Here is a 12,586-nt window from a genome sequence, read left to right on the forward strand (position 1 = left end):
AAAGTCCAAGCTTACAAGAAGGGTGGAGCTTTTAGAACAATCTAAATGTATAAGAACTTATTCTTCAAATGTTTCTTAATGTTATCCAGGCATGAAGATAGCAAAGCTTCATTTTTTTTATAGTTTCTCATCTATATGAAAAAGCTAAAAATTAAGAAAAAAAATATTTTAATATATATTTTTAATGGTTTAAAAAAATAATAAACAAAATGCTATTTTATTATTTTTTTCAGAAATATTATTACTACATATCTTATAAAAATACTAAAATACTATTCATTGTAATAATATTTTTTTCACTAGTTTTTTTATTTTTTTATTTATGATTTTTGGTTTATATTTTTATAAAATTATCATGATATCCTAACCTGTATAATGGGTTTGATAAGTTTATTTGAGTTAACTCAAATTATTTTTTTAATTTTATCTTTTAATATTATATTGATTAAGAATTATTCAAATTCTGTTTAAACTCGTTAAATTAACAAGATGATATTATATTATTAAAATAATTATACATAAAATATATTAAAATACATTTAACTATTTGAAAAAAATTATTGGAGTGAATATAAATAAATAAATAAATAAATAAAACTATATTTATATTATTGGAAAAGCCATATTACCAGCTCTTCTAAATAGCATTTCCATATCTCTAAGAGAAGACACAAACTTCTGCAAATTGAATTGAGCTAGTAACGTAGCCAACCTGCATCTTTGTTTTGGCCTTGAAAACATCACAACTAAACATCTATTTTGATCATCAAGTTCCGAGCTTTCATTTATGAAAACAAAAAGGACGAATCTCTTTTCAAATGGGCATGTGAAACTTTACCAGTTTTGAGTGAAACGAAGAGTGAGGACACGTTGGAGAGAGAAACAATGAGAATAAGAGGGGATAAAAGGAGCTGCCAGCAAACGCTAAATCTGTACTATTCTTACTTCGTTTGAAAAATATTTTTAAAAAAATTAATATTTTTGTTTGAAAAATATTTTAAAAAAAATTAATATTTTTATTTAAAATTAATATATTTTTAATATTTTTAATTTATTTGGATATACTAATCTCAAAAAAAATTTTAAAAAAAATAAAAAAATATTATTAATATATTTTTTTGAATGAAAAAAACTTTAAAAAAAATACTACAATCAATTTTAAATATGAATAGAAAAACACCTAATATATGCGTTTTCTATAATTGTCCGTCTATCTCTTTTAATTATTCAATTAAAAAAATATAATAAAATAATATAAATTTATTTAAGTTAATTCATAAAACATGTAACTCAAATTATAAAACTTAAATAACTTTATAAAAAATAAAAAAATGATAAAATTTTATTTTTAATTAATCTAATATTAAAAAATAAAATTAAATAAAAACTTGAATCAATTAGATTAACTAGTCAAATGCATGAAACAAGTCTTAAAACTGTGATAACCTTATACAAAACAACCTATAATAAATTATAAAATTTAACTTTTAATAAATTAAATATTGTAATAAATTATAAAGTTTAACTTTTAATAAATTAAATATTAAAAAATAAAACTAAAAAGTATTATAATAAATAATGTTTTGTAAAATGATGCATAATAAAAGCACAATCTGTTTTAACTTTTGTTAATAATAGTTTGAATAATTTATTTTTTTTAATACAAATGGCTAAAATTAAAAACAATAATTTAACTTGAATATAATAAATTTGAATATAATAAATAGTAACTTGACTTGAATTAATATATCTTTCAAATAGTTACTTTACTTGATGTTAATAAATATAATATAGATATAGTTGAATTCAATCCCAAACTAAACCCCCACCTATGTATATATATATATATACACACTATTTTATGTTGAACAATAAATAATACTTAATAATAAATATTCATATAAATATCTAAAATTAAATAAATAAAATATAAATTTTTAATTTTTTTACCAGATAAATAATTAGAATATAGATATAATACAAATATAATATGTAAATATCCATTATAAAAAATTATCACTAAAAAAAAATTAAATTTTTTTGAAACATTATTTGTAACACCGCCCCTCAATATTCGATCGAATTCCAGCTTGCTATGGTGCGTATGGCCTTCCCTCACGGCCTCATGCATGATCTCTCTGAAAAAAATATTCATTTTGTTCTAATGGGAGAAATGTATTAATACAGAAAGAATCACAAGTTGGCACAGCAAACAATTCCTAACCCAAGCGTCTCCGATTACACAAATATTCCTACTATTCAACAACAATCAACGAAAAACTTCACGTGATGTTCCGCTTTTTCTAGCAAGATGCCATTTTATACTCTGCTTCATGCATCTAAAACTTCAGCTCAACATGTAATTTATCTACTGCCCACATTAGTCTTAAGAAGAAATGCAGGGCTATATCAGATGATACACATGAATCACTGGCTCTGCTCAGAAGAAATGAATCCGATGGACTTGGTTACAGTTTCCACAAGCTGCATCCATCGTTGTTATTCATTCCATCCCACCCAAATTCAGAGAAAAAAATGACGAAAGAATTTGGAAAGAGAGCACAGTTTTTGCAAACAAAAATCTGGATTCTGGACAATGGCCAAATTGTTAATGCTGATCTTCAATCCTCAATGAGACTAGTTCGCTCTCTTGAAATTGACCTCTAGATTTTAAACTGCCAGGGAACCATCTCCGAAGACTCTCTGGCCAAACCCTATGAAAGAAATGCAATTATGCAAATCATTAGAAATTTAGAAAAGATGTGTACAAAATCAACAACAGCAAAGCAAAGCAGTTTTGAGAGCATGACCATGGAAGAAAACAGCGGGAAAATATAGAATAAGTTGGAACCACAGACTCCCCACCATCTCTCTAATTTTCACTCTACTTTTGTTGGGCCATACATCCTAATCATCAGATAGTAGTCTATTGATAAAAAAAAATTTCAGCCAACACCTTCAACCATTGTATAGCAAGAATGCTTGACGTGTGTGACCTAAAGTCCAAGATTAGAGTTGTACCCTATGTGTTTTGATGATAGCAAATAACATTATATGGTAATGGGTTTGCTTGAGATGTTCTAATTCTGGGATAAAATTACAAAACGTAACAGACTTGGTTGTTGTGGATTTAGATGTGTTTGTCTATCTTCATGTCAAAGAAAATAAAAGTCCAACCTGAATATCCTTTCTTTTGTGCATGACATTCTTGGATTTTCAGATGGAAAGAAAACTGTATCTTAAAGAACTTGATATCAAAATGACTAATTGGCTTTTGTGGAATACTATCACAAAGGAAACTTTATTTTGGACATGCTAAAAAAATAGTTTGCATATTCTAGTGTCTTATAAAATACAAGATATTCTCTGCATGATGGGAAAAGTATTATTCTTCTATTATTGGAACAGGATTTCATTTTTGAAGAATTGTTCTTGATAGAAACAACAAAGTGATCTTTCTTGAAAGAGGAATTAATATTGCGGACTTGATTGGAGACCTGTTAAGGAAAGGAAGAGCTGTTACACTCTTCATAAAAGGAAAAGAAGAAGCCAAGCCTTGCATCCTTTTCAAGTCAGATAAATACTATTTTAGCAGGATTATTTATAGAAATCTTTTTATCTGTTGGAATAATTTTATAAATGGCCAAAAAATCCTATGAAACATTAGAAAATCAAATAGAATCTACCCACAGATGTGTCTTTATCAAGCAAAGATCTTTCCTCAATGTCTATACTCTTGAACCCTATATAGTCTTTGTTTCAAAAAAGATTGAAATGCAGAGAAGTGGAGGAAGAAAATGAGCTATTAGCTAAAAACAATATAAGTTAATATACTCTGTTTATAGAAAAAGAAAGAGCAGAACCTCGTGATATATTTTATTCAAGGACTAGCTACTATTCTCCATAATAGTGAGTTAAAGAGGTATCTTACAAGGGTGCAAGTATATTGGATGCACTAAGTGTGTGTTTAGTGGTGCACATTATTTTTCAAAAGTGCTTTTCACTTAAAAGTATATCAAAATATTTTTTTTATTTTTTATATCAGTATATTAAAATCATCGGAGAGTACTAAAAAAATATCAATTTTATGATTTTTCAAGCCAAATGTACTTTTAAAACGCACCCAAAAGCAGTTACAAACACAAAAACAAACAGCCTCTAAAAAACAATAAGAAAAATAGTAGTGATGTGCAGATTGAGTTGTAAGGAAATCTGAATCAGTGAGCTTCAGTAGCTCTCATGGAAGATCCTTGAGGACTAAAGTATTCACAAGTTACAAGGAACCAACATAAATCTGTGTTAGCTGTTCTTGATCCCTACTCTCTCTTTACTTTGTCTTTTTTTCATTTATTTATTCAAATTGATAACCTTTTCTGTTAATTTAATTTATGTGTTCATTGTATAAGTAGACTATAAATGTACCAATGAATCATTTCATCCTGTCTTTGCTTACCTGTTTTTCTGTTCATCGATATACCAATTATTATCCACTACATATAACTATTGTTTTTACACTTAATCTTTTCTGAGTGTTTCTAATTTTCAAATTCTAAAAGTTTGATTAAGTCTAATTCACCCCCCCCCCCTCTCTTGGACTGCCACTAGGGGAAAAATTAGTGTCAAAGCATATAGAATTTACTCAAAGATCATTGCACACTGAAGATGTCTTGGACTGCCACTAGGAGAAAAATTAGTGTTAAAGCATATAGAATTTACACAAAGATCATTGCACACTGAAGATGGTATGCATTGAAATTGCATGCTTTGCAATTGAAATTGAATATATTGAAACCATCATAGGTAGGCCATTAGCTAGCTGTAGTCACATCAAAATGGGGTCATAGAAGAAAGAATTTGAAGACAATCCTACCCCATTTCTTTATACATAATAAAAAGCTTAGTTTGTTGCCACTTACTGATCCAATCTCTCATATATTGCCCGCCGCACAGAAGAGTTCAGGCCATATGCTATTGAGTTGGAAAGACCCTAAAACAAAAGCAAAGAATTAGTTACGTTAACATTCTGTGAAAGTAAAATAATAAAACTATTCTATTAATGGATAAAACATTTCATCCACAATAATGATAAATGAAAAGCTCTTTCTCCAAGTGACATACTACAATATCTTCTTACTAATCATTTAGAAGATAAATGAATTCTATAATCAGCAAGGGTTTTCCAAACAATCCACAATAATGGATTAGAGGCAGGGGAGTGAGTCCTCACTCCTCAGCAACATCCCAAACGCCATCAACAATAAAAGCAGACTGAGTTTTCAATTTGCTATCTAAATTATAAATGCATATTAATAATAATTTTGCCCATTTGCCCATAAAAGAAGTCAGTCTGGCCATGTGCTCTTCATGTCATGTTTACAAGTATTTATCTGATTGTGTACTTTGCAAGACAGATGAATATTCCAATAGCTAAAATAACAATTGTAATCCCATCCAGTAAGATGTCCTATAACCCCTTGTTACTTGCCCAACTCAAAAAAAAAATATATATATATATATTCGTTACATTATGTTCCCAATATATATATATTCAAAATGAAGAAAAAATCATTGCAGAGACACAATCACCCAATTTACACATAAAGGTTGCGTCCAATTTCTAGAAATATAGAAGAAGAGAAAATAAAGAAAGAATAAATTGATTATTATTGGAATTACCATAAGTGCAGCTGTCCCAACATCAAGAACAGAGAGCCAAAAGATTTTGTGGCCTGGTTCTATAAAATCATGAATGCCATTGATAGTGCCAAAAGCCCATGATCCTATTAAGATGAGTGGATAGTATCCCCACCGGTTCATTGCCTATGAAATGAAAGAGAACAAGGGAAATTAACATTTTTTACCATGTCCCCATCAAAACTTTGAGCTAACAATGAAGAAAAGACAAAAGAGGGACAATGAAGTTAGGTAGCCAGAACACAGCACAGCACATTTCAACTTTTTGATTTTTAAGAAACCTGGTCTTAACAGTAATGTTAGCAGAAAAACAAAACATTATTGAAAAGAAGTTTCTGAAAAAGGTCAAATCACCATGATTTTGGAGAAAATATGTAAGAAGCATTGAATTTCTCCAGCATCAGAGTTATACTATTGATTTTCTTCAAAGCAGTGAAAAAGGTTTTATAAGTTCCATAGGAAGCTAAGTAACCACATGGAGTGAACTAGTTATTCAATTAATAAGAAATCCAAGCTCCTCTTCATATCTTTTATTTTAACAGATGTAAACATTCTAATTCAGTATACTAGCAACTGGGAACATACCTTCTTGTCTGCCCTTGCATCAGATTGATATGCTCGGTCTGACATTCCTACTGCCATCTGAAATTTCCAGATACAGTGTAAACACTGTCTCAACAAATAGACAATCCAGAAAAAGAAACAAAATGTAATTGGGCACATACTCGTGTTGCATTGTTTAGCATGCGTATGACTTGATAATACGTAAATCCATTGTAAAGAATTGCACCCCATAGTGGCGCATAAAATGTTATGAATTGAACTGCCTGCAGAAGTAGAAAGGTGCACATAATTTGTTTTACCAGAGAATAAGCATGAGTTCTGCATAACACTAGAAACAAAACAGAAATTTCAAAAAAATTTCTTTATCTCATCAAGTGTCTAAGACCACTTTAACATCCACAATTATCTAAGGATAGTACCCATATTGCACTCACAATGAAATGATTTGAACTGTTTGATGTGTAAAGGGCACAATAATACAAGTATGGAGCCGCATCTTGAAGAAAAAACTTTATATCATGAAAACCAACTATAAATGACTAAATCCCGGTGAGGAAAAAAATAAAATAAAATGATTTTCCACAGCAAACTCCTATGCGCTTACCTTTCTTGTTCTCCCTGTTGGTGTCAAACACCATCCACCTAAATGCCTGTGGTCATTACCAATGGAGCGTATTACAGTCAGAAACAATGAAGTTCCTGTAAAAAGAAATCCAACTTGAAATTCAGTTTCCATTGGCAAAAGAAATGCCCACTAGTATGAATGAAAACCTTGTTAATTTGAATTGCAGAAAGAAAGTGTTTAAGACAGCAACAGATGCAATAATCATAGACAGGAGTAGAAGAATCAAGAAAACATATAATAAAGAGCAAGAATTCATACCCCAAACATATAAGTGAAACATGGCCTCAAGATCTTCAACATCTGTCTTGTGTTTAACAACAGTGCGATGAAGTGTAAAGGCAATTGTCGTAGTCCAAAGAAAAGATGCTACACAAAAGAAATGTGTACTGTATCCTTGTGCATAACAGAAGAATCCTTTTGATGGATCCCTGCACTTACATATATATATGTATATATATCAAAGAATAAAGAAAGCAAGCAAGCAAATTTTATACAAATAAATTAAAAAAAGAAAAAGAAAAAAACCGTACCCAACAATGCTGAAGAAACTGCAAAGCATATCCTGCAATGAGCATAAATCCCATACATTTCTTAATATAATGTATTAAACAAACAGAGTAACTACGGATCATATATATATATATATATGTTCTGTGGGAAAAAAATAGTAAAACTAGGGTTTCAAATAGGTGAACTAAATGAAGGTGACAACTGATGAAGATGAATTAATTTAATTTTGCTCCATCAATTTAATAATTAATAAGCAAACGAGTCAGTGAGATCCACTACCATTAGCTAATAAGCAAATTAGTAACAAAAAATTGTGAGTGAGAGAGAGAGAAAAAACGGTTACGGAGAGGGCGAGGTAAAAGACGAGCTTGAAGGAGAACTTGCGGAGTTCTTTGAAAAGGAGATAACACAGAACGATAAAGCTCGACCCTAAGAATGACAGACTTGACGCTCCTCCTTTCACCGCCATCAGAATCCAACGCTGGTGAGCCGTAAGGTTCCCTATCATCGCCATGATCACTGTTTTTTTTTTTTTATTTGATGGGTTTTAAAGTTTTCTTTTTGTTCCTAACTAGTCCGTTCCAGTACCTGCTCACCCATCTTTCTTGTGTTTTGGATTCGTTGGGCAAGGAATGAAGACACTACATGGGCGAAGTAGAATTTAGTTTATTTTATATTCATTGCTATAATTTAATTAAAAAAAAGGCATAGAGATTAAAAAAAAAAATGGCATAGAGATTTCACCATTTCTCAGTTGGATAACTGATCTAAATGTTTTCTCAATTGAAGTCCCTCCAACACTAGAAACAAATTGCGGTAGATTGTTATAATAAAAATATTTTTTTATGATTTAAATTTAAACTTTCAATTTAAGAAATTTAGGGGTTTTTGGGTTTTTTAATCTAACTCATTGGTCATTAGAAGATTATTTAAGGGTGTATATATTCTTTTTAATTTTTTAATGTAATAAAATTACTTTTTTAATTCAAGAATCAATAAATTTAGAGTTGTTAACTAAGAATTTTTTTATATTTTACAATATTTGTAATAGTAAAAATATTTTTTTGCTCCAAGATTAAAAAAAAAAAAAAATGGGTTGCTCAAAAGTATTTTATGTTTTTTCAATTTTTATATATAGTAAAATAACATTTTTAACATTAGAAAAGAAAAAAAGCTTTGCCATTAGGGATATTTTGGTATTTTTACATAGATATTTTATGTAATTAAAACAACCATAAAGGCATTTTAGTATTTTTATATTTTATTTGTTATTTTTTAATTAAAAAGCTATTAGAGCGTATTCCTCATGTCCTAACAAATGAACGACGTCCACACTATTAAGAAGGTACATATTATGCTTTTCTATAATCAAATTTGATTGTTCATTGTCTAATTAGAAGCATAGTTGTGCCCTCTTCCATATGGTGTGGTGGAAAAATAATGGGTGGATTGTCGTCAGTGATTGCTTATTTGCGTTTTTTCTTTCTTTTCTTTTTCTTAACAACTAAAATATACAATTATCCTCTTTATTTATTGTTTATTAAATCAAGTATATTTGTCATTCTCAAAACGTTTGGGTCTGGCAATCATACGCAAATGTATTGTGGATCAAGACACAATCCACTATTTGCATAATGAATTTTTCAAGCTCTAAAAATTTGGGACGAGGCTAATATTGTCTTTTCACATGAAGTTAAATTAACATCTTGCTTTTTGGTAGAAAAAATTAAATCCTCGGTTAAAATAAATCTTTAGTATTGGATAAAAGAATAAGAAGATTTGCATATATGAGTATTTTTGTTCTTTCACATTGTTTTTTATATAATTTTCTATCATGTAGTCATAATAATGAATATTCGTGGCTCATATTATATTTTATTTATTAATAATATTAAGTATAAAAATTATATATTTATAAATTATTTATTGGATTTTAAATATCTAATAAGTTTCTATTATTTATTAATTAATAAAAAATGAAATAGTCAATGTATATAAAATGATAAATATTATTCGTGTGTGTGTGTGTGTTTATGTGTGTTTTATTTCAATTTTAATGCATGTATATATCATATTATGTGTATGTGTATTCTAAAATATATTTGTATAATATATATATATATATATATATATATATATATTGGTAAGTTTCAGGTTAGGTTCGATCGTATTCATACCCTACTTAAAATAGTCAACCATTATTTATTGGGTCAAAAAAATACTCACTTATTTGAATTGGGTTAGGTCAGTATCTATCGGGTTCAAATTAAAGTAATATCACTGGCTAAGGCTCTCTTTTTATCATGGAGTTAGAAAAAAATAAAAATAAAACTAATTAACTAAGAAAAAAATATTTGAAAACACTTAATCAAGAATTATTAGTATTTAAAGTGTATTTTTATCAAGATTTTATATCATCATTTTGCACTTGAAGTATCAATAAATCCTTAACTAGAGTATGTTTTATAATAATATATCTAATAAATATAAGATACCTTTAATTTATGATCAATGTTCATCTTAAATGCAGGCCTATCACATAAATAAAAAGATTAATTGATGAGTTTAACTATTAAAATTGAGAAGACAAAAAGAGGGCTAAGTTTAGAAAAAAAAAAATGCTGGTTTAGGCCAAACTGTTTAGTCATTGGGTCATATCTAAAGCTGTAGATTTTGGATTTCATTTTAGTTTATATAGCTAGAAAGTTAAGACATGGGCCTAAAACATTCATGAATTATCTAAAACTCAGTTTTGCCATTTGAAAATCTAAATCTTAGCATCAAAAAAGAAGTCTGAATATGTCTTGCAACCCAAATATTGTTTAGTGTTTAGCTCATATCTCGAGTTTTAGAAGTCCAAATAACCTTATTTTTTTTGTTGGAAGGAAGAAATAATTTCTTAGAACTTTCATGAATAAAGTTTGGTCAAATTTTAATGTTAGCAATGACGTTTTGTTCAAATAAAAAGATAAGAATTGTCAATAAATCAAGATGTGGCTACCCACTCAACAATTAGTTAACAAATCAATAGTTTCAAATTTTAGCCTCTAAAATGAAATATTTGCCATGCATTTAGACGTCTTAGTTTTTTTTTATCAAGATCATGTTATTGCTCTCCTTCTTTATATTTTTATAATACTTAAGTTTTGCTTTTATTAATCTCTTATTTATGCTTTTCATTTTCTTTTCTTTACTTAGTTAACTTATATCTTATTTATATTCTTGTTTTGTTTATTTATATTTCTCTCTTTCATTATGTATGATTAGTACTTAAAAGTGTATTTTTATCAAGGTTTTATATCATTATTTTGCACTTAAAGTATCAATAACTCCTTAACTAAAGCATGTTTTATAATAATAAGTCTGATACTATAAGATACCTTTAATTTATGGTAAATGTTCATCCTAAATGTAGGCCTATCACATAAATGAAAAGATTGATTAATGAGTTTGAAGTATTGAAATTGAAAGGACAAAGAGAGGGTGAAGCTTAGAAAAGAGATGCTGATTTTGTCCAAACTGAAACACTATTTGGTAATTGGATTATAACTAGAGTTGTAGAACTTGGATTTAGGACTGCTTTATATGGATGGAAAGCTAAGACATAGGCCTAAAGCTTTTATGGGGAAGGCAAGACTCAATTCTGTTTGGAAGTCTAAATCTTAGCAACAACATAAAAGTCTGAATATGTTCTCCAGCCCAAATACTGTTTAGTGTTAACTTCATATCTCAAGTTGTAGAAGTCTAAATGACCTCAATTTTTTTTTTTATGGAAAGTTAAGACAATTTTCTAGAACTTTCATGAGGAAGGTTGGTTTAAATTCTGTGTTATCAATAACATTTTGTTTAGACAAGAAGATAAAGATTGTCACCAAGTCAAGATGTGGCCACCCACTCAACAATTAGTCATCAAATCAATAATCTCAAATTTTAGCCTATAAAAAGAGACATTTACCATGCATTTAGGTATTTTAGTTTTCATATTAAAATCATGCTCTTAATCTCTCTTTATTGTAATGCTTAAGTTTTACTTATATTAATTTCTTGTTTATGCTTCTCATTTCCTTTCATTTACTTAGTTAACTTATATCTTATATCTTATATCTTATTTATATTTCTCTTTTTCATTATGTTTGGCTAAGTTTATCATGTCTAAGTGAAAAGTTTACACTAATAGTGTAAGAATAAGTTTAGTATAAACTCAACATAGACTTTGATGTTTGATACTACAATGTTTTGTATTTGCTATCTTGTTCACTCTTAATACTTTGCTTGTTAAATGGCTAATTTATTTAACAAGCAAAGTATTAAAGAGTGAACAAGATAACAAATATAAAACATGTTAGTATCAAACATTAAAGTTCATATTAAGTTTACATTATACTTATTCTTACACCATTAGTGTAACCTTTTCACCTTGACATAATTAACTTAGCTAGACATAATGAAAGAAAGCAAAATAGATAAACAAAATAAGAACATAAAAGTTAACTAAGTAAAGGAAAGGAAATGAAAGGCATAAACTTAATATTAATGAAAACAAAGCATAAAAAATACAAAGAGAGAAAGGAAGAGCATGATCTTGATCTGGAAACCAAGATGCCTAAATTCATGGCAAATGCCTCCTTTTATAGGCTAAAATTGGGAACTATTGATTTGATGACTAATTGATAAGTGGGTGGCCAACTTTTGACTTGGTGACAATCCTTATCTTCTTTTGTCTGCCCAAAACGTCATTGATAACGTCAAAATTGGAGCTAGTTGCAAACATGAAAGTTGTAGGCAATTGTCTCAGCTTTCTTGTGTAAAAAATTCAGCTCATTTGGACTTCTAGAACTCCAGATATGGCCAAAATACCGAACAGTGCTCGGGCTGGAAGACAGATTCGGGCTTCTTTGTTGTTGCAATAATTTGGACTTGAAAATGGCCTTTTTAGATCTTGGGCTCCATATGAAAGTTGTAGACCTATGTCTTACCTTTCCATCCATATAAAGTAAACCTAAATCTGAGATCTATAGCTCCAGATATGACCCAATTACCGAACAGTGTTCCGGTTTGGATTGCACCGACATCTCTTTTCTAATTTTGGTCATCTCTTTGCCTTTGCAATTTAAGTTCTTAAAGTCATCAATCAATCCTTTCATTTATGTGATAGACCTGCATTTAAAATAAACATTTACCACAAATTAAAGG

The 12,586-nt window shown here is 28.8% G+C and overlaps 1 protein-coding gene across 2 annotated transcripts; it reads right to left on the reverse strand.

Annotated features, from left to right (window-relative positions):
- Positions 1-2,138: 2,138 nt before the first annotated feature.
- Positions 2,139-8,044, reverse strand: GCR1 (G-protein-coupled receptor 1). Of its 2 annotated transcripts, XM_011013395.1 has the most exons (9): positions 7,737-8,043; positions 7,414-7,445; positions 7,142-7,311; positions 6,863-6,957; positions 6,420-6,521; positions 6,280-6,336; positions 5,677-5,820; positions 4,917-4,987; positions 2,139-2,714 (listed from the first exon to the last, which is right to left on the reverse strand). In XM_011013395.1, exons 1-9 carry the CDS (start codon positions 7,905-7,907, stop codon positions 2,609-2,611), a joined length of 948 nt encoding a protein of 315 aa, XP_011011697.1. In that variant the 5' UTR covers positions 7,908-8,043; the 3' UTR covers positions 2,139-2,608. The 2 variants fall into 2 exon arrangements, with proteins under 2 accessions (XP_011011697.1, XP_011011699.1); XM_011013397.1 differs by lacking the exon at positions 6,420-6,521 and having other exon boundaries at positions 7,737-8,044.
- Between the last annotated feature and the right edge of the window lie 4,542 nt (positions 8,045-12,586).

Source organism: Populus euphratica, unplaced genomic scaffold, assembly GCF_000495115.2.
Source record: "Populus euphratica unplaced genomic scaffold, PopEup_1.0 scaffold870.1, whole genome shotgun sequence".
NCBI lineage: Eukaryota > Viridiplantae > Streptophyta > Magnoliopsida > Malpighiales > Salicaceae > Populus > Populus euphratica.

Excerpts from the sequence above, each read along its gene's own strand:
- GCR1 (XM_011013395.1), bottom strand. The coding sequence starts at position 7,907 with ATGGCGATGATAGGGAACCTTACGGCTCACCAGCGTTGGATTCTGATG. Across the intron at positions 7,446-7,736 it reads TCTTTTACCTCGCCCTCTCC|GATATGCTTTGCAGTTTCTT; the intron begins GTAACCGTTTTT and ends TGCTCATTGCAG. Across the intron at positions 6,522-6,862 it reads CAACAGGGAGAACAAGAAAG|GCAGTTCAATTCATAACATT; the intron begins GTAAGCGCATAG and ends CTACTTCTGCAG.